This window comes from Bombina bombina, chromosome 1 (assembly GCF_027579735.1).
Source record: "Bombina bombina isolate aBomBom1 chromosome 1, aBomBom1.pri, whole genome shotgun sequence".
Taxonomy (NCBI): Eukaryota; Metazoa; Chordata; class Amphibia; order Anura; family Bombinatoridae; genus Bombina; species Bombina bombina.
Window position 1 is genome coordinate 362,245,073 of NC_069499.1, and position 27,938 is coordinate 362,273,010.

The window sequence follows — 27,938 nt, forward strand, 5'->3', positions numbered from 1 at the left end:
TCAGATTCTGTAATAGATACTCTTATTAGATTAGATTAGAAAAATTTACCATAAAATATGGAAAAAATAAATCTGTTGGTGTGAATCTAAAGGATTCCCATGGAACAAGATAAAAATTCCTAAGATTCTTTCCTTTCTACAAGAAGGTTTGGAGAAAGGATTTTCTGCAAGTTCTCTGAAGGGACAGATCTCTGCTTTATCTGTTTTACTTCACAAAAGGCTGGCAGCTGTGCCAGACGTTTAAGCGTTTGTTCAGGCTCTGGTTAGAATCAAGCCTGTTTACAGACCTTTGACTCCTCCCTGGAGTCTTAATCTAGTTCTTTCAGTTCTTCAAGGGGTTCCGTTTGAACCCTTACATTCCGTAGATATTAAGTTATTATCGTGGAAAGTTTTGTTTTTGGTTGCAATTTCTTCTGCTAGAAGAGTTTCAGAGTTATCTGCTCTGCAGTGTTCTCCTCCTTATCTGGTCCATGCAGATAAGGTGGTTTTGCGTACTGAGCCTGGTTTTTCTTCCGAAGGTTGTTTCCAACAAAAATATTAACCAGGAGATAGTTGTACCTTCTTTATGACCGAATCCAGTTTCAAAGAAGGAACGTTTGTTACACAATTTGGACGTAGTCCGTGCTCTAAAATTCTATTTAGGGGCTACAAAAGATTTCAGACACACATCTTCCTTGTTTGTTGTTTATTCTGGTAAAAGGAGAGGTCAAAAAGCAACTTCTACCTCTCTCTCTTTTTGGCTTAAAAGCATCATCCGATTGGCTTATGAGACTGCCGGACGGCAGCCTCCTGAAAGAATCACAGCTCACTCCACTAGGGCTGTGGCTTCCACATGGGCCTTCAAGAACGAGGCTTCTGTTGATCAGATATGTAAGGCAGCGACTTGGTCTTCACTGCACACTTTTACCAAATTTTACAAATTTGATACTTTTGCTTCTTCGGAGGCTGTTTTTGGGAGAAAGGTTTTGCAAGCCGTAGTGCCTTCCATCTAGGTGACCTGATTTGCTCCCTCCCATCATCCGTGTCCTAAAGCTTTGGTATTGGTTCCCACAAGTAAGGATGACGCCGTGGACCGGACACACCTATGTTGGAGAAAACAGAATTTATGCTTACCTGATAAATTACTTTCTCCAACGGTGTGTCCGGTCCACGGCCCGCCCTGGTTTTTTAATCAGGTCTGATGAATTATTTTCTCTAACTACAGTCACCACGTTACCATATGGTTTCTCCTATATATATTTCCTCCTGTCCGTCGGTCGAATGACTGGGGTAGGCGGAGCCTAGGAGGGACTATATGGCCAGCTTTGCTGGGCTCTTTGCCATTTCCTGTTGGGGAGGAGAATATCCCACAAGTAAGGATGACGCCGTGGACCGGACACACCGTTGGAGAAAGTAATTTATCAGGTAAGCATAAATTCTGTTTTTAACATTATATTATTATCAAAGTAATTTATACTGTTAACTGATTAGCTTAAAATCCATTTAAAATAGCATTTGGTTATTTCTTTTTCTTCTGTTATGTGTGATCAGTCCACGGGTCATCATTACTTCTGGGATATAACTCCTCCCCAACAGGAAATGCAAGAGGATTCACCCAGCAGAGCTGCATATAGCTCCTCCCCCCTACGTCACTCCCAGTCATTCTCTTGCACCCAACGACTAGATAGGATGTGTGAGAGGACTATGGTGATTATACTTAGTTTTTATAACTTCAATCAAAAGTTTGTTATTTTACAATAGCACCGGAGCGTGTTATTACCTCTCTGGCAGAGTTTGAAGAAGAATCTACCAGAGTTTTTTACTATGATTTTAACCGGAGTAGTTAAGATCATATTGCTGTTTCTCGGCCATCTGAGGGAGGTAAAAGCTTCAGATCAGGGGACAGCGGGCAGATGAATCTGCATTGAGGTATGTAGCAGTTTTTATTTTCTGAATGGAATTGATGAGAAAATCCTGCCATACCGTTATAATGACATGTATGTATACTCTACACTTCAGTATTCTGGGGATGGTATTTCACTGGAATTACTCTGTTAAAAGTACATTAAACCTTTTAATAGGTATTTATTATGTTAAACGTTTTTGCTGGAATGTAGAATCGTTTGCATTTTCTGAGGTACTGAGTGAATAAATGTTTGGGCATTATTTTTCCACTTGGCAGTTGCTTGTTTTAATTGTGACAGTTTCGTTTCTCTCTCACTGCTGTGTGTGAGGAGGAGGGGCCGTTTTTGGCGCTCTTTGCTACGCATCAAAAATTTCCAGTCAGTTACTCTTGTATTTCCTGCATGATCCGGTTCATCTCTAACAGAACTCAGGGGTCTTCAAACTTCTTTGGAGGGAGGTAGATTCTCTCAGCAGAGCTGTGAGACTTATATATTGACTGTGATTAAAAACGTTGCTCTGTAATTTTTATGTTTCAAATTTAATTATTGTTACTTTACTAATGGGAACAAACCTTTGCTAAAAGTTGTGTTGTTTTCAAGGATTGATGCTATAACTGTTTTTCAGTTCATTATTTCAACTGTCATTTAATCGTTTAGTGCTTCTTTGAGGCACAGTACGTTTTTGTTAAATAAGATTGTAACCAAGTTGCAAGTTTATTGCTAGTGTGTTAAACATGTCTGATTCAGAGGAAGATACCTGTGTCATTTGTTCCAATGCCAAGGTGGAGCCCAATAGAAATTTATGTACTAACTGTATTGATGCTACTTTAAATAAAAGCCAATCTGTACAAATTGAACAAATTTCACCAAACAGCGAGGGGAGAGTTATGCCGACTAACTCGCCTCACGTGTCAGTACCTGCATCTCCCGCCCGGGAGGTGCGTGATATTGTGGCGCCTAGTACATCTGGGCGGCCATTACAGATAACATTACAAGATATGGCTACTGTTATGACTGAAGTTTTGGCTAAATTACCAGAACTAAGAGGCAAGCGTGATCACTCTGGGGTGAGAACAGAGTGCGCTGATAATACTAGGGCCATGTCTGATACTGCGTCACAGCTTGCAGAGCATGAGGACGGAGAGCTTCATTCTGTGGGTGACGGTTCTGATCCAAACAGATTGGATTCAGATATTTCAAATTTTAAATTTAAATTGGAGAACCTCCGTGTATTACTAGGGGAGGTTTTAGCGGCTCTTAATGATTGTAACACTGTTGCAATACCAGAGAAATTGTGTAGGTTGGATAAATACTTTGCGGTACCGGCGAGTACTGACGTTTTTCCTATACCTAAGAGACTAACTGAAATTGTTACTAAGGAGTGGGATAGACCCGGTGTGCCGTTCTCACCCCCTCCAATATTTAGAAAGATGTTTCCAATAGACGCCACCACACGGGACTTATGGCAAACGGTACCTAAGGTGGAGGGAGCAGTTTCTACTTTAGCTAAGCGTACCACTATCCCGGTGGAGGATAGCTGTGCTTTTTCAGATCCAATGGATAAAAAATTAGAGGGTTACCTTAAGAAAATGTTTGTTCAACAAGGTTTTATATTGCAACCCCTTGCATGCATCGCGCCGATTACGGCTGCGGCAGCATTTTGGATTGAGTCTCTGGAAGAGAACCTTAGTTCAACTACGCTGGACGACATTACGGACAGGCTTAGAGTCCTTAAACTAGCTAATTCATTCATTTCGGAGGCCGTAGTACATTTAACCAAACTTACGGCTAAGAACTCAGGATTCGCCATTCAGGCACGTAGGGCGCTGTGGCTAAAATCCTGGTCAGCTGATGTAACTTCTAAGTCCAAATTACTTAATATACCTTTCAAGGGGCAAACTTTATTTGGGCCCGGTTTGAAAGAAATTATCGCTGACATTACAGGAGGTAAGGGCCACGCCCTGCCTCAAGACAAAGCCAAAGCTAAGGCTAGACAGTCTAATTTTCGTCCCTTTCGGAATTTCAAAGCAGGAGCAGCACCAACCTCCACTGCACCAAAACAGGAAGGAGCTGTTGCTCGTTACAGACAAGGCTGGAAACCTAACCAGTCCTGGAACAAGGGCAAGCAGGCCAGGAAACCTGCTGCTGCCCCAAAGACAGCATGAATCGAGGGCCCCCGATCCGGGACCGGATCTAGTGGGGGGCAGACTCTCTCTCTTCGCCCAGGCTTGGGCAAGAGATGTTCAGGATCCCTGGGCGCTAGAGATCATATCTCAGGGATACCTTCTAGACTTCAAATTCTCTCCCCCAAGAGGGAGATTTCATCTGTCAAGGTTGTCAACAAACCAGATAAAGAAAGAAGCGTTTCTACGCTGTGTACAAGATCTGTTATTAATGGGAGTGATCCATCCGGTTCCGCGGTCGGAACAAGGACAAGGGTTTTACTCAAACCTGTTTGTGGTTCCCAAAAAAGAGGGAACTTTCAGGCCAATCTTGGATTTAAAGATCCTAAACAAATTCCTAAGAGTTCCATCGTTCAAAATGGAAACTATTCGGACAATCTTACCCATGATCCAAAAGGGTCAGTACATGACCACAGTGGATTTAAAGGATGCTTACCTTCACATACCGATTCACAAAGATCATTACCGGTATCTAAGGTTTGCCTTCTTAGACAGGCATTACCAGTTTGTAGCTCTTCCATTCGGATTGGCTACGGCTCCAAGAATCTTCACAAAGGTTCTGGGTGCCCTTCTGGCGGTACTAAGACCGCGAGGAATTTCGGTAGCTCCGTACCTAGACGACATTCTGATACAAGCTTCAAGCTTTCAAACTGCCAAGTCTCATACAGAGTTAGTTCTGGCATTTCTAAGGTCGCATGGATGGAAAGTGAACGAAAAGAAGAGTTCTCTCTTTCCTCTCACAAGAGTTCCATTCTTGGGGACTCTTATAGATTCTGTAGAAATGAAGATTTATCTGACAGAAGACAGATTAACAAAGCTTCTAAATGCATGCCGTGTCCTTCATTCCATTCAACTCCCGTCAGTAGCTCAATGCATGGAGGTGATCGGCTTAATGGTAGCAGCAATGGACATAGTACCCTTTGCACGTCTACATCTCAGACCGCTGCAATTGTGCATGCTGAGTCAGTGGAATGGGGATTACTCAGACTTGTCCCCTACTCTGAATCTGGATCAAGAGACCAGAAACTCTCTTCTATGGTGGCTTTCTCGGTCACATCTGTCCAGGGGGATGCCATTCAGCAGGCCGGACTGGACAATTGTAACAACAGACGCCAGCCTACTTGGTTGGGGCGCTGTCTGGAATTCTCTGAAGGCTCAGGGACAATGGAATCAGGAGGAAAGTCTCCTGCCAATAAACATTCTGGAATTGAGAGCAGTTCTCAATGCCCTTCTGGCTTGGCCCCAGTTAAAAACTCGGGGGTTCATCAGGTTTCAGTCGGACAACATCACGACTGTAGCTTACATCAACCATCAAGGAGGGACAAGAAGCTCCCTAGCAATGATGGAAGTATCAAAGATAATTCGCTGGGCAGAGTCTCACTCTTGCCACCTGTCAGCAATCCACATCCCGGGAGTGGAGAACTGGGAGGCGGATTTCTTGAGTCGCCAGACTTTTCATCCGGGGGAGTGGGAACTTCATCCGGAGGTCTTTGCCCAAATACTTCGAAGTTGGGGCAAACCAGAGATAGATCTCATGGCGTCTCGCCAGAACGCCAAACTTCCTCACTACGGGTCCAGATCCAGGGATCCGGGAGCGGTTCTGATAGATGCTTTGACAGCACCTTGGAACTTCGGGATGGCTTATGTGTTTCCACCCTTCCCGCTGCTTCCTCGATTGATTGCCAAAATCAAACAGGAGAGAGCATCAGTGATTCTAATAGCGCCTGCATGGCCACGCAGGACTTGGTATGCAGATCTAGTGGACATGTCATCCTGTCCGCCTTGGTCTCTACCTCTAAGACAGGACCTTCTGATACAGGGTCCATTCGAACATCAAAATCTAACTTCTCTGAAGCTGACTGCTTGGAAATTGAACGCTTGATTTTATCAAAACGTGGTTTTTCTGAGTCGGTTATTGATACCCTGATACAGGCTAGGAAGCCTGTTACCAGAAGGATTTACCATAAGATATGGCGTAAATACCTATACTGGTGCGAATCCAAAGGTTACTCCTGGAGTAAGGTTAGGATTCCTAGGATATTGTCCTTTCTACAAGAAGGTTTAGAAAAGGGTTTATCGGCTAGTTCATTAAAGGGACAGATCTCAGCTCTGTCCATCTTGTTACACAGGCGTCTGTCAGAAAATCCAGATGTCCAGGCCTTTTGTCAGGCTTTAGCTAGGATCAAGCCTGTGTTTAAAACTGTTGCTCCGCCATGGAGTTTAAACCTTGTTCTTAACGTTCTACAAGGAGTTCCGTTTGAACCCCTTCATTCCATTGATATAAAGTTGTTATCTTGGAAAGTGTTATTTTTAATGGCTATTTCTTCGGCTCAGAGAGTCTCTGAGTTATCAGCTTTACATTGTGATTCTCCTTATTTGATTTTTCATTCAGATAAGGTAGTTCTGCGTACAAAACCTGGGTTCTTACCTAAGGTGGTCACTAACAGGAACATCAATCAAGAGATCGTGGTGCCTTCCCTGTGCCCGAATCCTTCTTCAAAGAAGGAACGTCTTCTACACAATCTGGATGTAGTTCGTGCCCTCAAGTTCTACTTGCAGGCAACTAAGGATTTTCGACAAACGTCTTCCCTGTTTGTCGTGTACTCTGGTCAGAGGAGAGGTCATAAGGCTTCGGCTACCTCTCTCTCCTTCTGGCTTCGTAGCATAATTCGTTTAGCCTATGAGACTGCTGGACAGCAGCCTCCTGAAAGAATTACAGCTCATTCTACTAGAGCTGTGGCTTCCACTTGGGCCTTTAAGAATGAGGCCTCTGTTGAACAGATTTGCAAGGCTGCAACTTGGTCTTCGCTTCATACTTTTTCCAAATTTTACAAATTTGACACTTTTGCTTCTTCGGAGGCTATTTTTGGGAGAAAGGTTCTTCAGGCAGTGGTTCCTTCTGTATAATGAGCCTGCCTATCCCTCCCGTCATCCGTGTACTTTTGCTTTGGTATTGGTATCCCAGAAGTAATGATGACCCGTGGACTGATCACACATAACAGAAGAAAACATAATTTATGCTTACCTGATAAATTCCTTTCTTCTGTTGTGTGATCAGTCCACGGCCCGCCCTGTTTTTTAAGGCAGGTAAATATCTTTTAAATTATACTCCAGTCACCACTTCACCCTTGGTTTCTCCTTTCTCGTTGATTCTTGGTCGAATGACTGGGAGTGACGTAGGGGGGAGGAGCTATATGCAGCTCTGCTGGGTGAATCCTCTTGCATTTCCTGTTGGGGAGGAGTTATATCCCAGAAGTAATGATGACCCGTGGACTGATCACACAACAGAAGAAAGGAATTTATCAGGTAAGCATAAATTATGTTTTTTTCCATTCATATAAAAACCACAGCATATTTCATATTCAGTACTGCACTGCATCCCAACATGAATATAATATATTTCATATTTCTAATAAATCCTGAATGCATGAATCTTGTCTATGGTCCATATTCATAGGACATCTTGTTATTATATGTCTGAAAAATAAAGAGATACAGAGGTTATTATTCTGACACAGTTAAACATTTTAGACCGACTAAAATAGTCACCTAACAAGCTTAGCAAATACTCATGTAATATTAGAATATTAGACGATCTCCCAAATTTCTATATTCATGTATAATATGTTGTCTGAATATATATATATATATATATATATATATATATATATATATATATATATATATATATATATATATTCATTTGAATATCTTGACTATATGAAGATATTATTCCTTTTGTAGGATTTATTTATTTTTATGTATGCCATACAGGGACTTTAAATGCCAATTTGTCTGGGGTCTCCACATGGGAAACTCCATAGGGGATCATTTAACTTGTGGTTGTTAAAAATTACAGTTCTTGAAAATGTTTGTTTTCAAACCTTCTCCCAGACAGATCGGCTCCTCACCTTGGCAGGAAACCCATATATGGGCATGTATTTTTGAGGCTCCATCATGCTAATTTCCATTTCCTTGAAATTGTGAGCATCTCATTAGGCCTTAAATTAAGTTTTAGACATTTACGTCTCTATTCACTGTATGGGGTAAGGGATGTTTTGAAGTGACTATCTTGCTCTCAGATGTTCTGTTAATCAAGAAAGGGAAACTTCATGTTTGATCCTAGATTTATGATATACAAAATAAACATGGCCATTTCTTTTGAAACAATTTGTCTTGGGGGTTTGATTTACATACAGTGACCTTTTGGAGTTTTACAAATAAAGTGATTTATTTTATGTACACAGCCACATCACCATTAAATAATAAGTATCCTGTGTATATCATCTAATAATATTTCAAATACCTTGACAGTTTGTGGCTCTTCCTTTTGGTCTATCCAACACCCAGAGTCTTCACCAAGGTTTTGGGTCTTTACTGGCAGTTCTAAGGCCGCGGGGCATTGCAGTGGCTCCTAATCTTGATGATATACTGCTAGCAAGGTCCTATACCACAATTGTGCTTTCCTTCCTGAGAACCCTCGGGTGGAAGGTAAATCTGGAACATGCCCTTTCTGGGAATTGTATTCGCTTTATTTCTGTGAAGATCTTTCTGAAGGTAAGAAAGTTAAGAATTCTGAATTCATGTCGAGTCCGTCCAGTCCTCGTCCGTCTGTGGCTCAGTACATGGAGGTAATAGGATTGCTGGTGGCGGCGATGGCCATTGTACCGTCTGTACGGTTTCGTCTCAGACCTCTGCAATGAACATGCTTAGTGGGATGGAGATTGTACAGATCTGTCTTCTTAATATTCTAGATCAACAGACAAGGGATTATCTTCTATGTTGGTTGTCACTGGATCATCTGTCCCAGGGGACATGCTTCCACAAACCCTCGTGGGTAATAGTGACAACGGGTATGGGTTAGGTTGGGGAGCAGTTTGGAACTCTCTAAGGGCTCGGGGTGTGTGGACTCAGACGGAGTCTCTACTCCCCATCGATATCATAGAGTTGAGAGCAATATTCTTTGCACTTCAGGCTCAGTCTCACTTGGCTTCAGTCAAGTTTTCCTGATTCCAGTCGAACAACTTTACGCCTGTAGCTTATATCAATCATCAGGGAGGAACAGGAGTTCCTTAGCGATGACAGAAGGAGCCAAGCTCATTCAGTGGGCGGAAAGCTCACTCTTGTTATCTGTCGGCAATCCTTATCCCAGATGTGGAAAACTGGGAAGCGGATTTTCTAGGCAGACAGACGTTTCATCCGGGAACATAAAATCTTCATCCGGAGGTGTTTGCCGACCTGATTCTCAGATTGGGCAGGCTGGAGTTGAATCTTATGGCACGGCAGAATGCCAAGCTTCCAATATACGGGTACAGGTCCAGGGATCCCCAGGCCGAGCTGATAGATGTTTTGGCAGAGCCTTGGTCTTTCAGCCTACTTTATGTGTTCCCTTCATTTGCTCTCCTTCCCCAGGTGATTGCTCGAGTCAAACAGGAGGGGGCTTCGATGATCCTCTTCGCTCCTGCGTGGCTTTGCAGTACTTGGTGCGCCGATCTGGTGGGCATGTTATCTCAGCCACTGTCCATTGCGGACAGACCTAATTCAGGGGTCTTTCCATCATCCGAATCTAGTGTCTCTGCAGCTAACTGCTAGGATATTGTCCGCTTACTCTTATCTAAATGAGATTTTTCTGATTTGGTCTTAGATACCTTGATTCAGGCACAAAAGCCTGTTACTAGGAAAATTTACCATAAGATATGGCGTAAATATCTTTCTTGGTACGATTCCAAGGGCTACTCATGGAGGGAGGTTTGGATTCCCAGGATTTTGTCTTTTCTCCAAGACGGGTTGGAGAAAGAGTTGTCGGCTAGTTCCTTAACAGGACAGATTTCTGCTTCGTCTATTTTGTTACACAAGCGACTGGCAGCTGTTCCAGATGTTCAATCCTTTTGTCAGGCTCTGACTAGAATCAGGCCTGTGTTTAGACCAATTGCTCCTCCTTGGAGTTTGAATTTAGTTCTTAAAGTTCTTCAAGGGGTTCCGTTTGCACCTATGCATTCCATAGATATTAAGTTATTATCTTGGAAAGTTTTGTTTTTGGTTGCTATTTCTTCTGCTCGCAGAGTTTCTGAGCTTTCGGCATTACAATGCGATTCTCCTTATCTTATATCTTTCATGTAATTAGCAAGAGTCCATGAGCTAGTGACGTATGGGATATACATTCCTACCAGGAGGGGCAAAGTTTCCCAAACCTCAAAATGCCTATAAATACACCCCTCACCACACCCACAATTCAGCTTTACAAACTTTGCCTCCTATGGAGGTGGTGAAGTAAGTTTGTGCTAGATTCTACGTTGATATGCTCTCCGCAGCAAGTTGGAGCCCGGTTTTCCTCTCAGCGTGCAGTGAATGTCAGAAAGATGTGAGGAGAGTATTGCCTATTTGAATGCAGTGATCTCCTTCTACGGGGTCTATTTCATAGGTTCTCTGTTATCGGTCGTAGAGATTCATCTCTTACCTCCCTTTTCAGATCGACGATATACTCTTATTTATATACCATTACCTCTGCTGATTTTCGTTTCAGTACTGGTTTGGCTTTCTACAAACATGTAGATGAGTGTCCTGGGGTAAGTAAATCTTATTTTCTGTGACACTCTAAGCTATGGTTGGGCACTTTATTTATAAAGTTCTAAATATATGTATTCAAACATTTATTTGCCTTGACTCAGAATGTTCAACATTCCTTATTTTCAGACAGTCAGTTTCATATTTGGGATAATGCGTTTGAATAATTTTTTCTTACCTTAAAATTTTGACTTTTTTTCCCTGTGGGCTGTTAGGCTCGCGGGGGCTGAAATATTATGTTGAAGCTACTAAGTCTTTCCGAAAGACTTCTAGTTTATTTGTTATCTTTTCCGGTTCTAGAAAAGGCCAGAAAGCTTCTGCCATTTCTTTGGCATCTTGGTTGAAATCTTTAATTCATCTTGCCTATGTTGAGTCGGGTAAAACTCCGCCTCAAAGGATTACAGCTCATTCTACTAGGTCAGTTTCTACTTCCTGGGCGTTTAGGAATGAAGCTTCGATTGATCAGATTTGCAAAGCAGCAACTTGGTCCCCTTTGCATACTTTTACTAAATTCTACCATTTTGATGTATTTTCTTCTTCTGAAGCAGTTTTTGGTAGAAAAGTTTTCAGTTTGAATCTTCTGCTTATGTTTTTCATTAAACTTTATTTTGGGTGTGGATTATTTTCAGCAGGAATTGGCTGTCTTTATTTTATCCCTCCCTCTCTAGTGACTCTTGCGTGGAAAGATCCACATCTTGGGTAATCATTATCCCATACGTCACTAGCTCATGGACTCTTGCTAATTACATGAAAGAAAACATAATTTATGTAAGAACTTACCTGATAAATTCATTTCTTTCATATTAGCAAGAGTCCATGAGGCCCACCCTTTTTTTGTGGTGGTTATGATTTTTGTATAAAGCACAATTATTCCAATTCCTTATTTTATATGCTTTCGCACTTGTTTATCACCCCACTTCTTGGCTATTCGTTAAACTGAATTGTGGGTGTGGTGAGGGGTGTATTTATAGGCATTTTGAGGTTTGGGAAACTTTGCCCCTCCTGGTAGGAATGTATATCCCATACGTCACTAGCTCATGGACTCTTGCTAATATGAAAGAAATGAATTTATCAGGTAAGTTCTTACATAAATTATGTTTTTTCATTTGGATAAGGTAGTGTTCCGTACCAAACCTGGTTTTCTTCCTAAGGTTGTTTCAAATAAAAATATTACTCAGGAAATTGTTGTTTCTTCCTTGTGTCCTAATCCTTCTTCTAAGAAGGAGCGACTGTTACATAATTTGGACGTGGTCCGTGCCTTGAAGTTTTACTTACAGACACCTAAGGCTTTTCGTCAATCATCTTCCCTGTTTGTTGTGTTTTCTGGGAAGCGTAGGGGTCAGAAAGCTACGGCTACCTCTCTTTTTCTTTTTGGCTGAAGAGTATCATCTGTTTTGCATTATGAGACTGCTGGACTGCAGCCTCCTGAACGAATTACGGCCCATTCCACTAGGGCTGTGGCTTTCTCATGGGCATTTACAAATGCTGTTTCTGTTGAACAGATTTGCAAAGCTGCAACTTGGTCTTCTCTTCACACACACTCTAAATGTTGTAAATTTGATACTCTTGCCTTGTCTGAGGCTGTTTCTGGGGCAGTGGTGCCTTCCGTTTAGGTTCCCTGTCTTGTCCATCCCTTTCATCCGTGTCCTATAGCTTTGGTATTGTATCCCATAAGTAAGGATGATTTCCGTGGACTCGTATCTTGTTAAAGAAAAAAGGAAATTTATACTTACCTGATAAATTTTGTTTCTTTTACGATACGATGAGTCCACGGCCCACCCTGTTTTTTTATGACAGGTCTTTTGTTTTTGTTAAACTTCAGTCACCTCTGCACTTTGTCTTTTCCTTTCTCTTCCTAACTTCGGTCGAATGATATATATATATATATATATATATATATATATATATATATATATATATATATATATATATATATATATATATATATATATATATATATATATATACACACACACATATATATACAGCTCTGCTGTGGTGCTCTTTGCCTCCTCCTGCTGACCAGGAGTCGATATCCCATAAGTAAGAATAAAATCCGTGGACTCATCGTATCGTAAAAGAAACAAATTTATCAGGTAAGCATAAATTTCCTTTTTTGTCTGAATACTATAGTGTTCTTAGTTCTGACGATGTGAGGACCCTTCAGTTGTCTTTCGGTGCTTTCTCTGTTTCGAGGCCCGGTCCTAAACCTCTGGTTTCTGCTTGGTCTGGGCATAGCCTCTCCTTGTCTGTCAGGACCCATTTGGATCTTTGTGAGCTGGGCTCGCTATTGGGGCTTTTCCTTTTATGGATTTTGTGGTGACCTTTCTGTTCTTTTTGTCTTATCCCTTGGTGAGGGACCGCCTGTTGGGCGACAGTGTCTCCTGGAGGACTGTTGGCTCAGTTGAGTCCGATTTTGCGGTCTCTAGCTAGGCTTTTGGACAGTCTGCGGGTCAGTGCCCTTGGGGTCTTTCCTTTTCAAAGTTTTCTCGGCTTCGGACGAAACAGAGTTTTTTTGTTGGGTAGTGGTTTCTGGCTTGGTGCCCTCAGAATGGGCTGCCTATTGTACCCTCCAATTTTTTGGCATTCAGTGTCCACTTTAGCTTGGGTATTCCCCCCCCCCCCCCAAAAAAAAAAGTAATAAATGCAGCAGTGGACTCTTTCCATTTCGGAAGAAAAACATAAATTATGCTTAACTGATAATTTACTTTTCTTCCGTTGGAAAGAGTCTACAGCTCCCCACCCTTTTTCTACGTTGGGCGTCTTTTTATTCTTCTGGCACATTTTTTCACCCTGATATTTCTTCTACTATTGGTTGTTCCTCGGCAAAATGACTGGGGGATGAGGGAAGTGGGAGGAGTATTTAAGCCTTTGGCTGGGGTGTCTTTGCCTCCTCCTGGTGGCCAGGTTCTTATTTCCCCAAAGTAATGAATACAGCTGTGGACTCTTTCCAATGGAAGAAATGAAAATTATCAGGTAAGCATTATTTTTATATATATATATTCTCTCTCTCTAATCTATATACATATATCTGTCTCTCTATATCTCTATCTATCTATATCTCTATCTATCTATATCTCTATCTCTCTTTATCTCTATCTCTCTTTATCTCTGTCTACATCTGTGTCTGTCTATATCTGTGTCTGTCGGTCTATCTATATCTCTATCTATATCTCTTTCTATCTGTCTATATGTCTGTCGGTCTATCTCTGTACTCCTTATTTATACATGAGTATCTTTAACTTAATGTAGTGAATTTCTTTTAGCAGACACATACAGTAAGTCATAATTTAAACTTTAATGATTCAGATAGGGTCAGAAGTGTATGTGAATGTGCCTTGAACAGACAATGTACTGACAAGAGATTGAGTTCATTGTATTTAAAGAAGCAAATGATTCAAGGATGATTTTTTTTTCTTTTGCTTCTTGTGCATAACTTTTCTACAACCAATATCGCAGTATTGAAATTATCAGTATAGGTGGTGGTTTCAACAGGCAAACATTATTTAAAATAACAAAATAAAGGTAAATTATCTGTTTGTAAACCATCTTTGGTAAATTCATTGGGAACACATTAAAGGGGAGAATATTTTTACAGTACACGGTCCCTTTTCAGCATTATCTGTTTATCACTGTTAAACAAGTTACAAAACTTTGCAGCTTACCTGTGTGTGCTGTCCTGGAAATTAGCTAAGTTTCCTCAAAGGATACTAAGAAAAACACATTTAATAATAGAAGATAATTTGATTTGTGTGTTTGTTTTTGTTATACAGCCTTGTACTGTATAGCTTGCTTTCCCTTGAATGTGTTTCCAGTGTCTTGTAATATCAGCTGCAGAGGGTTAACTTGATGGGATGCATCTTCTTTATTTTACCTCAATGAATACCCAAAGACCAACATTTAGAGAAAACAATGGAGAATAAAGATTTTAGTACCTCTCTGCCGCCCTCCCTTCCCACACACGCACACACACACTGGGAGCATGATTTCTTCTAAACTCTTTTGTTTATATAGATTTTCTATAACCTGTCTTACGTATTGAAATTAACGGTTTAAGTGGGGATACAACAAACCAAAGCATTTATTTAAAATAACACAGTGAAATATAAAGGAACTATTTGTAAACAATGTAATACATGCCATCATGTCAAATGGATCATTTAGAATACATTTATAGAGGAATTAGAAATTCACAGTACTCTGCCCACATTGTACACTGTGAGATCTATAGACGTCTTTAGTTTTGACACCCATGTCCCTTAAAGGGACATTAAACTGCTTGCCAAAACTACAGTAGAATAGTTACTAAAATCACCATGCTATTGTTATTCCTCCTGTATCAAAGTTTTTCTATTATTTTAACCCCTTACAAGTATCAGTTAGTGATACTGCAATTTCACACTGGGCGCCCGCCATCTTAGAGTTTATATTTGTTATGTAACTTTTAAACTGTGCAAACAAACTGATAAAATGTAACTCTTCCTCTCTTATGTGAGCCAAACTGAAGTGAATGGTACAGCTGTCAAAAAGCAGATCTGTGAAAGTGCAATCACTGCTTTTGTCACATGATGCAATAATATGTGAGCTACAAGATGCGCTCAGTATAAAATGCAGAGCTTTATCAATTGATTTCTATAATAAGTTAACATTATAGAACAGCTTTAAAGCAGGCTGCAGGTATGGGAGGAAAACCAATAGCATGGTGTGTAGTAACCATTCTACTGTAGTTGTACCCAGCAGTTTATTTAATGTCGCTTTATGCAATAGTGCAGAAATGAACCAATGGTTAAAACTGCTATATACTTTGTATTGGAAATCTGAAATGCTTGGTTTTATGATCTGTTATTGATTTTCCTTTGCATATCTACTTTTGCCAAAAAAATAATCATCCTGTTTTGCCCTGATTTTAATATATTGTTTCATCTATTTTATATAGAGTAATAATTAGGGCAGATCCAGTGTGTTGCACTTTCACAAGATGGAATCTGGCTCTGAAAAGAGACATGCTGTGAGCGCCCTCCTTCTTCCATATTCGGTAGTTAAAGGAATAGTCTAGTCAAAAATTAAACTTTCATGATTCAGATAGGGTGTGGAGTTTTAAGCAACTTTTCTAATTTATTCCTATTATCAAATTTTCTTTGTTCTCTTGGTATCCTTATTTTAAAAAGCAAGAATGTATGCTTAGAAGCCGGCCCATTTTTTGTTCAACACCTGTGTAGTGCTTGCTGATTGGTTGGCTACATTTAGGCACCAATCAGCAAGTGCTACCAAGTTGCTAAACCAAAAATGTGCCTGCTCCTAAGCTTACATTCAAATAAAGATACGAAGAGAACAAAGAAAAATTGATAATTGGGGTAAATTAGAAAGTTGCTTAAAATTGCATACTCAAAATTAAACTAGACTTAGTATGTTTAGACTAGATATGTTATTATAAAGCAAGACAACAGGAATATCTTGTAATTACAAGGTTTTTACTATCCCTTTAAATAGTAATATAGGCCACTATACCGTCTTTTTTTTTTTTTTTTTTAACTATTTACTAAACCAAACCTATGCTTCACAGCACAAACTCTACTCTCAGAAAATTCTTTATGACTGAACATCTGAGCTTTGAGGATTGGAATGGGGTGGGGGGAGGGATTATTGCTTTCCTTATGCCTATTTACCAATTTTCAGTGTCTGCTTTTTCTTACAGGGACAGAATGATGCTGCTAAAGTTAGAACAGGATATATTCGATTTTATTGCTACCAATGAGTAAGTTCTCAATCAGTTATAGGTGAGCTTCTTGAGGTTTAACAATAAAACATTAATTATGTTTTTTTTTATTTTATTTTAGAAGTCAACGTAAAAAGTTTCCTCCAATGACATCCTATCATAGGATGCTGTTACACAGGGTTGCTGCATATTTTGGACTGGATCACAATGTAGACCAGAGTGGAAAATCTGTGATTGTAAACAAAACAAGTAATACACGAATGTAAGTATTTTAAGTTTAAATTAAAGGGACATAAAACTTTTTTTTTTCATGATTCAGATAGAAGTAAATTGGAAAGTTATTTAAAAACCACATGCCCTATTTAATTTGTTTTGTTCTCTTGATATTCTTTTTTTTTTTTAAAGGGAAACCTAGGTAGACTCAGGAGCTGCTCATTGGTGGCTGCACATATATGCCTCATGCTTTTCTCACCCAATGCGTTAAATAGCTCCCAGTAGTGCAGTACTGCTTCTTCAACAAAGGATACTAAGATAATTAAAGGGAAAGTCAACACCAGAATTTTTGTTTTCAAAGATAGATAATCCCTTTATTACCCATTTCTCAGTTTTACATATCCAACAGTTATATTAATATACTTTTTTTTACCTCAGTGATTAACTTGTATCTAAGCATCTTCTGACATCCCTCTGATCACATGACATTGTATTTATTAACCACTGACTTTCATTTTAGCCAATTAGTGCAGTGTCTGCCACAAGCCATGGGCGTGATCACAATGTTATCTATATGGTAGATATCTATATCATCTATATGGTAGATATATATTATCTATATGGATCTCCCTTGTGAAAAGCAAATAAAAAAGCATGTGATCAGAGGCGGCCTTCAAGGGCTTAGAAATTATCATATGAGCCTTCCTAGGTTTAGCTTTCAACTAAGAATACCAAGAGAACAAAGGAAAATTGGTGATAAAAGTAAACTGGAAACTTGTTTAAAATTACATTCCCTATTTGAAACATGAAAGTTTTTTTTGGACTTGACTGTCCCTTTAAGCAAACTAGATAGTTGATGTAAATTGGAAAGTTGTTTAAAATTGTATGTTTTATCTGATCATGAAATAAAAGTTTTGGGTTTTATGTCCTTTTGAGAAGATGGTGCAGTTTATTTTTACTCCAAAGTGTATTTGAACTAAACTAAGATCCCTATACAAATAAAAAATCAACCAAAATAACCCCCCCCCCCTAATCTAATGCTAAACTACCAATAGCCCTGAAAGGGCCTTTTGTAGGGCATTGCCCTAAGTTAAACAGCTCTTTTACCTCTAAAAAATACAAAATCCCCCCTAACAGTAACCCCCCCCCCCACCAAAATTAAAATAACCTAACACTAAAAAAACCTAAACAACCCATTGCCCCTTAAGGGTCATTTGTATGGGCATTGCCCTTAAAAGGGCATTCAGCTCTTTTTCAAGCCCCAAAAAACCCCCAAAAATTAAAATCAAAAAGCCTAAAAAGTACTCGCTGTTCCTGAAGTCCGGTGGAGAAGGTCTTCTTCCAGATGGATCCATCATCTTTTATCTTCATCCGGAGTGAAGTCGGCCCGGAGCAGAGGTGCCTGGATCCTCAGCGGCGGTCCTCAACGGTGGTAGTCATCGGCGGCGGAGGCGTTCCTCAGTGGCATGAAGGCTCCACTTCATCCGATGTCCATCGTAGACTGAAGATTGAATGCAAGATACCGCAATCAATTTGGGGTACCTTGCATTCCTATTGGCTGAAATTTTGAAATCAGCCAATAGGATTAGAGCTACTGAAATCATTTTAAAATATCAGCCAATAGGAATGCAAGATATCCCAATAAATATAGGGTACCTTGCATTCAATCTTCAGTGTGCGGGGGGCGATCGCATGAAGAGGAGTCTTCACGCTGCCTGAGGACCGCCACCAAGATTAGTCAGAACAGGGCAGACCACTCCGCACCTCCGCTCCGCGCCGCCTTGCTGTAGATGAAGATAGAAGATGATGGACCAGCCTGGAAGAAGACCACGTCCACTGAACTTCAGGGACCGCGAGTACCTATTTGGGGCTTAGTGTTAGTTTTTTTGTTTTGTTTTTTTATTTTTAAGTTTAGGAATTTGGGCGCTGTAAAAGAGCTGAATACCCTTTTAAGAGAAATGCCCATACAAATGCCCCTTTAGGGGCAATGGGTAGTTTAGGTTTTTTTAGTGTTAGGTTTTTTTTATTTTAGGGGGTTTTACTGTTAGGGGGGACTTGGCTTATTTTTAATGTAAAAGAGCTGATTTATTTAGGGCAATGCCCTACAAAAAGCACTTTTAAGGGCTATTGGTAGTTTATTCTTAGATTAGGGGGTGTTTTTTATTTTGGGGGGACTTTTTTATTTTCATAGGGATTAGGGTTAATTTTTTTATTTTGCATAATGTGGTTTTTATTTGGTGTAATGTTAGACTTTTCTTCATAAATGGAAAGTGTCCACAGCTGCCTTTATTACTTTTGGGAATTCAGAACCTGGCCACCAAGAGGAGGCAAAGACATCCCAGCCAAAGGCTTAAATACTTCTCCCACTCCCGTCATCCCCCAGTCATTCTTTGCCTTTTGTCCCAGGAGGCTGGCAGAGAAGTGTCAGAAGTTTTTGATAGTCTCTTATGGAGGGTAGTACCCTTCGGCATTGGACTGGAGTTTTAAGTTGTCCTGTCAGCCTCTCAGTGAGAGCATGGATGTAGGTTAGAGTCTGGAGATGCAGGGAGAGTCTTTCTGCGAAACCATCCCGACTCATATTAACAGCTCCTCAAGCAATCAGCGTTGACGTGTTTTGCTGCCTGCTTTCTTTTCTCAAGTCAATGGCAGAAGTGACGCTATCATCTGTCACACTTGAAGGGCCGTGTTCCTGTTTCACAGCGTAGATTCCGGTAAGATTGTTTCATTTTAACTTTCATCATGGATGTATTGTAATTACAGCTGTTTATCCGAGAGGGGCTACAACCTTTCGGGGATAACTTTAACATAGGGTCTCAGTGAGGCTCATTTTTATTTCTAGGAATCAAGGGTTAATATCTCCTGAGGGAGATTATTGAACAGGGGGGTTTATAATCATGTTTATGTGAGTCTGTCTGCTACTGTGTTGTGGTGCTTCGGCTCATGGCTATTTTGGAACATAACGGCCTATGTCTAGTGACACGGCCTTTACGGCCGGACACGCTTTTGCTTTGAATGCACGGTTTACCTTGTGACTCCATTTCCGCATTCCTGACCGTGTTGCGACGGAGATATCCTGGTCCACTGGTGTCTGGTTCTCTGGAGGTAGTGAGTGCCCCAGCCATTGGTGGTGTAAGGTCCATTTTTTTATACAGTCCCAGTTATGGAGGGTTCTGATTTTTTGGAGACGAATGTCTCTGATTCAGACTCTACTTCTTGCGAAGAATATGAATTGGTCTGGGTGATACATGCCCATCAGTTATGTTCCAAATGCCATTTTAGAGTGCTCTGTTCCTTGGGACCAGGGAATCGGGTGCCCACTGAGCCATCCACCTCTGGGAATGAGTTCCCTGGGGACGAGTTCCCTGCCACCAACTCTTACTACTCATGCAGGTAACCAAAACGCTACTTATCCTTCTATGGAGTGTGGCCTGTTCCCACCGGAGGTTACGACACGGTTCCGCATGGCCATATCTTTGGTGCTGGTGCATCTGCACCTCACCTTCCGGGAGTGTGCTTACGATATTGTCCATGTCCTGTTAACTGGGGCTTGTCAGGCGTGGGATTGCCTGGTCCAGTTCAACCCTCCGGGGGAGTGACAGTACCCTCCCCTCAACGACCCCTCCCCCGCGGGAGGACAAAAGGCTTATTGGGGAAATGGGCATGGAGGAGGGAACTCATGAACGCTCCTCCGGACCGTAGCCCCTCCAGTGAACCAAATACTGTACGCTGCCCCTGGACATACGAGAGTCAATAATGCTGCTGACCTCATATTCTTCATGTTTGTCAACAAAGATAGGACGGGGACGAGGCAACACAGTGGTAAACAGATTACAAACCAATGGTTTCAAGAGGGAGACATGAATAATATTGGAGATGCGCATTGCAGGAGGAAGTTCAAGAGCGTAAGCCACAGGATTGACTCGTCTGAGTATTTGAAAAGGATCAACATAATGGGGAGCCAGTTTATTGGAAGGCACACAAAGGTTCAAGTTGCGGGAGGACAGCCAAACCCTCTCACCAACCTGGTAGGAAGGCGCGGGCAGACACATACGATCAGCCTGGAACTTTTGGCGCTGCATAGAACGAAGGCAATCCTGAATCTGCACCCACGTGGAACGGAGTTGCCGGAGATGCTCCTCCAAAGACGGAATACCCTGAGACATGAATGAATTGGGCAACAAGGATGGTTGAAACCCATAATTCACCATGAACGGGGCTAACTTGGAGGAAGCATTAATAGCACTATTACGAGCAAACTCTGCCCAAGGTAACAGTTCAGACCAATTATTGTGGTGATCTGAGACATAGCAACGCAGGAACTGTTCCAGAGCTTGATTAGACCGTTCCGCAGCCCCATTGGTTTGAGGGTGATATGCCGAGGAGAAGGAAAGCTGGATCCCCATTTGAGCATAAAAGGAACGGCAAAATCTGGAGACAAACTAGCTACCGCGGTTCGACACTATCTCCTTGGGTAACCCATGTAAACCAAAGACCTCCCGGGCAAAAATTGAAGCAAGCTCCTGAGCGGTAGGCAACTTCTTCAAGGGAATGCAATGTGACAGTTGAAAAAAAGCAGTCAACCACCATAAGGATAACAGTATTGCCATTGGAAACAGGGAGCTCGACAATGAAGTTCATGGAAAGATGTGTCCAAGGAGGCTTACCATTAGCAATAGGTTGAAGAAGACCCACAGGAAGACGTCGAGGAGTCTTATTCTGTGCACAAACTGAGCAGGAGGCAACATACGCAGCAACATCAGAACGAAGACCTGGCCACCAGAATTGTCGAGTGACAGACCAAATCATTTGGTTCTTTCCTGGGTGACCTGCGGCTTTAGGATTATGGCAAGTGCAAAAGTTTAGTTCAAAGATTCTCCGGAACAAAACACTTACCACTAGGTTTCTCAGGAGGTGCATTGGTTTGTGCAGCCAAGATCTCCTCCCCCAAGGGATAAGTCAATATAGTACGCATGGTAGCCAAAATATGGTCAGGAGGTATAACTGGAGTAGGTACAGACTCCTCCTTGGACAGAGGCGAAAATTGTCGAGAGAGGGCATCAGCCCTAACATTCTTACTACCAGGCAGGTAGGAGACCACATAATTAAACCGAGACAAAAATAGTGCCCATCTGGCCTGTCGGGGCGACAAACGTTTTGCTTCAGATAGATAAGTTAAATTCTTGTGGTCCGTAAGAATGAGCACTGGTATGCTAGTACCCTCAAGAAGATGCCTCCATTCCTTGAGTGCCAAAATTATGGCCAGTAATTCCCTGTCGCCAATTTCATAATTGCACTCTGCTGGAAACAATTTCTTAGAGACGACACCGCACGGATGCAAGGAACCGTGAGGCGTAGGACGTTGAGACAAGTGGGCACCTACTCCAGTCTCAGATGCATCGACCTCAAGAATGAAAGGCAGGACAGTGTTAGGATGGGCCAGCACTGGAGCAGCAGCAAAGGCAGTCTTAAGACTATCAAAGGCCTTTAATGGCAGTAGGTGACCAATGGAGTGGATCATTCACTTTACGGGTCATGTCTGTGATAGGTTTGACCAAGGAAGAAAAGATTTTAATAAATTTTCTATAGTAATTGGCGAACCCCAGAAAACGTTGAATAGACCGAAGGCCAACTGGGTGAGGCCACTGCAGAACTGCAGACAACTTTTCAGGATACATGGATAACCCTGCAATGGAGATAACATAACCTAGGAAGGTTACTTGAGTCTGATGGAACTTACATTTCTCGAGTTTACAAAACAGGCCGTTCTTACGTAGTCTCTGAAGAACCCGTGTAACATCAGAACGATGAGCGCTCCTAGTGTTAAATGCTGTTTTCCATTCATGGCTTTCCTTGATCCTAACCAGATTGTACGCTCTTCTCATATCAAGTTTAGAAAAAAAACGTAGCTCCCTTGAGGCGGTCAAAGAGTTCCGTAATGAGCGAAATAGGGTAAGCATTCTTAATGGTAAGACGATTAAGACCCCTATAATCGATGCATGGTCTTAACTCGCCACCCTTTTTCTTCACAAAGAAGAAGCCAGCCCTTGCAGGAGAGCAGGATTTGCGGATGATCCCCCCCGTGACAGAGCATCGACAACCTACTCCTCCATAGCACAATTCTTCACAGACAGAGGGTAAACTCGGCCCGAGGAGGAATGGCTCCGGGTTGCAGGTCTATGGCACAATGGTAAGACCGGTGAGGTGGCAACATACCGGAACAAAAAAGGATCCGAAAGTCCCCAAAGGTGCGCTGGTGCAAAATATTATTCTTCGATCCAGAAACACCGTGTCGTGGCCGCACTCCCAGAATCAATCCCGAATGGATTCTTGACTGCAGACAAGGAAGAAAAAAGACAGGCGCCAACCATAAAACAGTATCGTGATGGAGACCACAGACGGTCCACACACTTCCCCCCCGTGATGACAATACTCACAAGCGAGGCGGCACCAATTTTGTGCCTGTAGTCGCAGATCGGGCGGTTATGAGTCGCCCGACAGACACACGCTGGAGCCGGTTCACGTGATACCAAGACCTCCAATCACAGGCAAGTAGTTCCGTAAGGCTCCGATCACCAGTGACCGCTGAATGGAAAGGTAACCAGTGTCGGATGGAGAACGGCTGCGATTCCAACTTGGATAAGTATGACGATAGTGTGATCAGATCACAGGACAGCAAGGTATATAAAAAGAGCCTTACGGAACTACTTGCCTGTGATTGGAGGTCTTGGTATCACGTGAACCGGCTCCAGCGTGTGTCTGTCGGGCGACTCATAACAGCCCCGATCTGCGACTACAGGCACAAAATTGGTGCCGCCTCGCTTGTGAGTATTGTCATCACGGGGGGAAGTGTGTGGACCGTCTGTGGTCTCCATCACAATACTGTTTGATGGTTGGCGCCTCTCTTTTTTTCTTCCTTGTCAACATACCGGAACGCACCTTGTCAAAAACGTCTAGGAACTCTCGGTACTCCTTTGGCAATTGAGATACTGAAGAAGTGCACAATACTTTAACTGGTTTCCGAAGACAAGTGGAAATACATTGTGGAGACCACAACAAAATTTCAGACCTGCTCCAGTCGAGACTGGCATTGTGCTTTTGGAGCCAGGGATAACCTGGGATAACAACCGGAAAATGTAGAGAATTTATCACCTGGAACTGGAGGGTTTCAAAATGGAGAGCCCCAACAGCCATGGACAATGGAGCAGTTTCGTGTGTAACGAGTGCGGGCTGAAGGGGCCTGCCATCAATGGCCTCAATAGCAAGCGGAACAGACCAAGGCAAATTAGTAATGGAGTGCTTTGATACAAAAGCACTGTCAATAAAATAGCCTGCAGCACCGGAGTCAACAAGAGCCTGGATGACTATGGAGGAGTCCAACCAGGAAAGGACAACCGTGACCAATGGTTTCTCCTAGCGCTTCCGGGACGAGGATAAACCACCCAAGGTCTGCCCCCAACAGGACCTTAGGTGTGAGCGTTTCCCGGTCGTGTAGGACAAGACTTCAAAAGGTGGCCCTGTAACCCACAGTAGAGACAGAGCCCCTCCCTCCTCTTAAAAGCCCTCTCCGCCATGGAGAGGCGCGTGAATCCCAACTGCATCGGCTCAGCAGTACCTGGTGACTCGGGACCAGGAAGCATGCGAGGAGAGGGAGGCATGGGTGGGAACGATCACATAGGAGAAGGAACAGGAGGCTTCCGCAAGTGCTCCTTGAAAGATGGCCTCTCTCTGAGTCTGATGTCAATTAGGATCAAAAAAGACACCAATGCCTCGAGATCCTCTGGTAAATCTCTGGCAGCAACTTCGTCTTTAATCGCATCAGAGAGCCCATGAAAGAAGGTGGCAACAAGGGCTTCATTGTTCCAACCTACCTCTGCGGCAAGCGTATGGAACTCAATGGCATACTGAGCAACAGATATTGTAGCTTGCTGAATGGACATGAGTTGTTTAGCAGCAGAGGAGGAGCAAACCGGAACATCAAATACCCTTTGAAAGTAGGCCACAAATTCAGGGTAATTTGAAATCACAGGTTTATTAGTCTCCCACAAAGGATTAGCCCAGGGAAGAGCTGTGTCAGAGTAATGAGATGAGAAATCCCACGTTAGCTCTGTCCGAGGGAAACGCCTGAGGTAACATCTCAATGTAAATGCCTATCTGGTTCAAAAACCCTCTGCACTGAATAGGATCGCCTCCATATCGCTGAGGTAGAGGTGCAGAACCGGACATGCTCCTGGTAGGACTAGGTGCAGCAGCGGAAACAGGAGCAGCCATAACTTGCAGGACACTGTGGTCCAATTGTGCAGTGCGAGTCAACAGGGTTTGCAGGGCTAGTGCAAATTGATCCAAGCAGTGATCCTGTTCATTCATCCTGGAATTGATGGTAGGTAAAGATGTATTATTAGCACCATCAGGATTCATGGCCCTTGCGTAATGTCAGGGTGCCAGGAATGAGACTGAGACGAGAAGTGCAAAAATAATCACACCTTTATTAATAACAAAAAATAATAAAAAGTCCACAAGTCAAATAACAAGCCAGGAGTCAAAACCAGAGCTGGTAGTCAGACGAGCCGAGTCAGGAGCCAAAGCGAGTAGTCAGACGAGCCGGAATCAGGAACAAGGAGAACAGCAGAGTCAGGAACAAGCCAGGGATCAGGAACCAGGAGCGACGTCAGCCAGGTAATACACAGGAACTTCAACTCACAAACAGGTCTGAGACAACGCAAGGGCAAAGCATACTGAACAGAGGCCCTTTAAATAATAAGTGATGACAATTCTGAGACTGCCACCTGTCTCACACTGATGATGTACACCAGTCTGGCCATAAAAGGGCGTGCAGGAAATGAGCAGCACCACACACTGTGCACCAGAGTAAGCAAGAGAGGTGAGTAAAATGGCTGCCAGCAGCACATGCCAAACAAAGCAGGGAAAAAGCCCTGACAGACTGCCCCTGAGGCCTCGGGGGGTCAACCTTCGGGGTCGGGGTTTTCTTTTGTCCCGGCGGAGGTATGTTGCGCCTTTCTTTATAGACTGGCGCGCCTTCGTATTTTACCAAGGCACATTTTTGGCAATGCTGGATCCCACTCTTAATGGGTCTGGGGAATCTCAGTCTTAATCTTTGTCTGGCTTGCATGCATTTTATTTGTGTATCCTGTTCCAGTTCTGAGCTTGGAAGTCTCGGACCCCTGTTGGGCTGGTCCTGCGGGGCTGTTAGTTCTTCCTGGGCGATAACCTACGGGTTGCCTTATCTTTTATCCTCTTCCGGTGAGGATGATTTTTATTTGGTCTACAGCTCAGGTTGTGGTGTTATGTTACCTTTGGGAACTTTCTTCTCTGGAATTTTTTACTGGCGTTTTTGTGGTCGCACTGTTTACAAAAGTCTGACTGTTCTTTATACCTCCATCTCGGGGGAAACTCTGTGGCCTTGACAGTGCTGGGGCCCTTGGTTTCAGTCTGGTCCTGACTGGGTACAAATCCTTTCTTTGAGGCCTAGTTCAGACACGTGGCAGCTTTTTATATCCGGTTCGTCCGGTGAGGGCGCTTAGTGATCACAATATGATTTGTGGTGTTTTCTTTTTTTAATTTTACAAGCTTCAACTAGCATCCTGAGGACTTAAGGGTCCATGGTTGCTTAGGGGCATAGGGGATTGGTTCAGTCCTCATTCGCCTTTCAATCTAGTGGGCCGGGACTCCGTTGAGATCCACGGTGAGTGTTCCTTCCCATTGTGGGTTGGAGGCTTGAAGGATTTAGGTCATTCATACCGCCGTTTTTACGGTTTTGCCTTTCATGGTCTCTTTGGAAGTGTCCTTTTAGAACTTGTTCCTTTTTAGAGGTTCTCCTCCTTTGGGTTGACACTTTCTGGACTTTGTCTGGTTTTTCTGGCGGGTTTGGCCACTTCATTAGGAAGTGAAGGCCGTGAGGCTCTGTCTTCCTTCAGGCGTTAGTCGTCATATCAGGGGCTATAGGAGGTGTTGTCTCTTTTTTTCCTAGCTTTTTGCTTAGGGGATGTTTTTCTGCCTGGGTTCGGGATGCTTTGCATTCTTCTCCCTTGTGTGTGTGGTCCTCCGGAACGTTAATCTGAAAAGATTATGGAGACTAGCTTTTCTTCTACTCTTTCGAGTGACTCTGTTCTCGTTCTCATTTCCCTTAGTGGTGCCCTTGGGGCATTTGGGCTCTAGAGAAAATGCGTTACTTTGTTGCGGCCTAAAACCTTGTTGGGTGGGTGTTGACCTCCGGCTAAGGGTGTTATCTTCCCTTTGGGCTGGAAATTACGATTGAGTCCTGTACCCGTTCTCCGGGTTTCCCGGTTCTCAGCCCCTGTGAGTTCTTATTACTTCAGACAGGTTATCTTGGGGGTATCTGGGGTTGACGTTCTTTCTAGGACGATTCTGGGTCCAGGGCTCTTGTCTTGGATCCTTCTTGGATGTTTGGAGACTTATGATCCTGTGAACTGGTTCGGACAACCCATTTTTTTCAGGGACCCCATGTTGCGACATAGGGACTAGCTCATTGAGCTTGCAAGCAGGAAGGCCAGAGTTCACATCTACCTTCGGGTACTAGTTATCAACTTTAAAGCCTGACTTTTCCTTCGGATGGAGTGTGCTCCTCTTCATGGGGAGTTTTTTCTCTGTTGGGTCAACATTGGTGTCTGGATGATTTTTTCATTCGGTCCGTGTTTTAATCATACTATGGCTTCATGTCTTGTGGACATGTACGCTATTCTTATCTATGCCCTTCCCTTTTGAGGGGATAGTTTGTCTTCCTTATGAGCTGGGGTTCCTTGCTCTGGAGGGTCTTTGTCCTGCCCTGTGTGTAGGAGGTTGGATCAGGTGACTTATCTCTGTAAAGGAAAGCATCTGCTGCTCTGTGGGCTCTGTTCCACCTGTTGGAATTTGATCTCTCTACGTAGAGACTGTCTAAGAGAGCTGTGACAAGTCTTCGTATGGATCTAATGCTTTTTTCTTTTGTTCCAGGTCTCGGGGGTTCTCCTTGGGAGTGCCTTATTTTGGAGAAACAGATTGGGTTGGCACCCGAGCTCTGTTGACCATTCCCTGGGGCTTTGTGGTTGGCGTCTTTCTGCCCCCCCCCTGTCTTATCAGGCATGTTTGTCGCTTGGGCTGGTCCGGTGTTGGAGCAGGATCTGAGATCTGTTGCTCTGCTAAATTCGTCCTCGGAGCATTCGAGGTACGGTAAGCCTCTTGAGGTTTCTCCATGTTCAGGATTTGTGGGAAGGACTGGCGGCTCTTAGTCTGCGACGTTATCCGCTTGTTAAGTTTTGAGTCATTTTTAGATTACTGCAGCGTGCAGTGTTTTTGCTTCAGGTGGTATTTGTCAGACCTTTCTAAGCTTGCTGCACAAGGTTTAGTTTCTGAATATTTCGGTAT

General features: G+C 42.8%; 1 protein-coding gene across 8 annotated transcripts in view; it reads left to right on the forward strand.

Annotated features, from left to right (window-relative positions):
• R3HDM1 (R3H domain containing 1) overlaps positions 1 to 27,938 on the forward strand; it is a 546,502-nt gene that overhangs the window by 184,984 nt on the left and 333,580 nt on the right. For all 8 annotated transcript variants that reach the window (XM_053698247.1, XM_053698246.1, XM_053698242.1 and 5 more), the window contains 2 exons: positions 16,326 to 16,385; positions 16,468 to 16,608. In XM_053698247.1, coding sequence (XP_053554222.1) covers positions 16,326 to 16,385; positions 16,468 to 16,608 — 201 coding nt within the window. The remainder of the gene's footprint in view (positions 1 to 16,325; positions 16,386 to 16,467; positions 16,609 to 27,938) is intronic.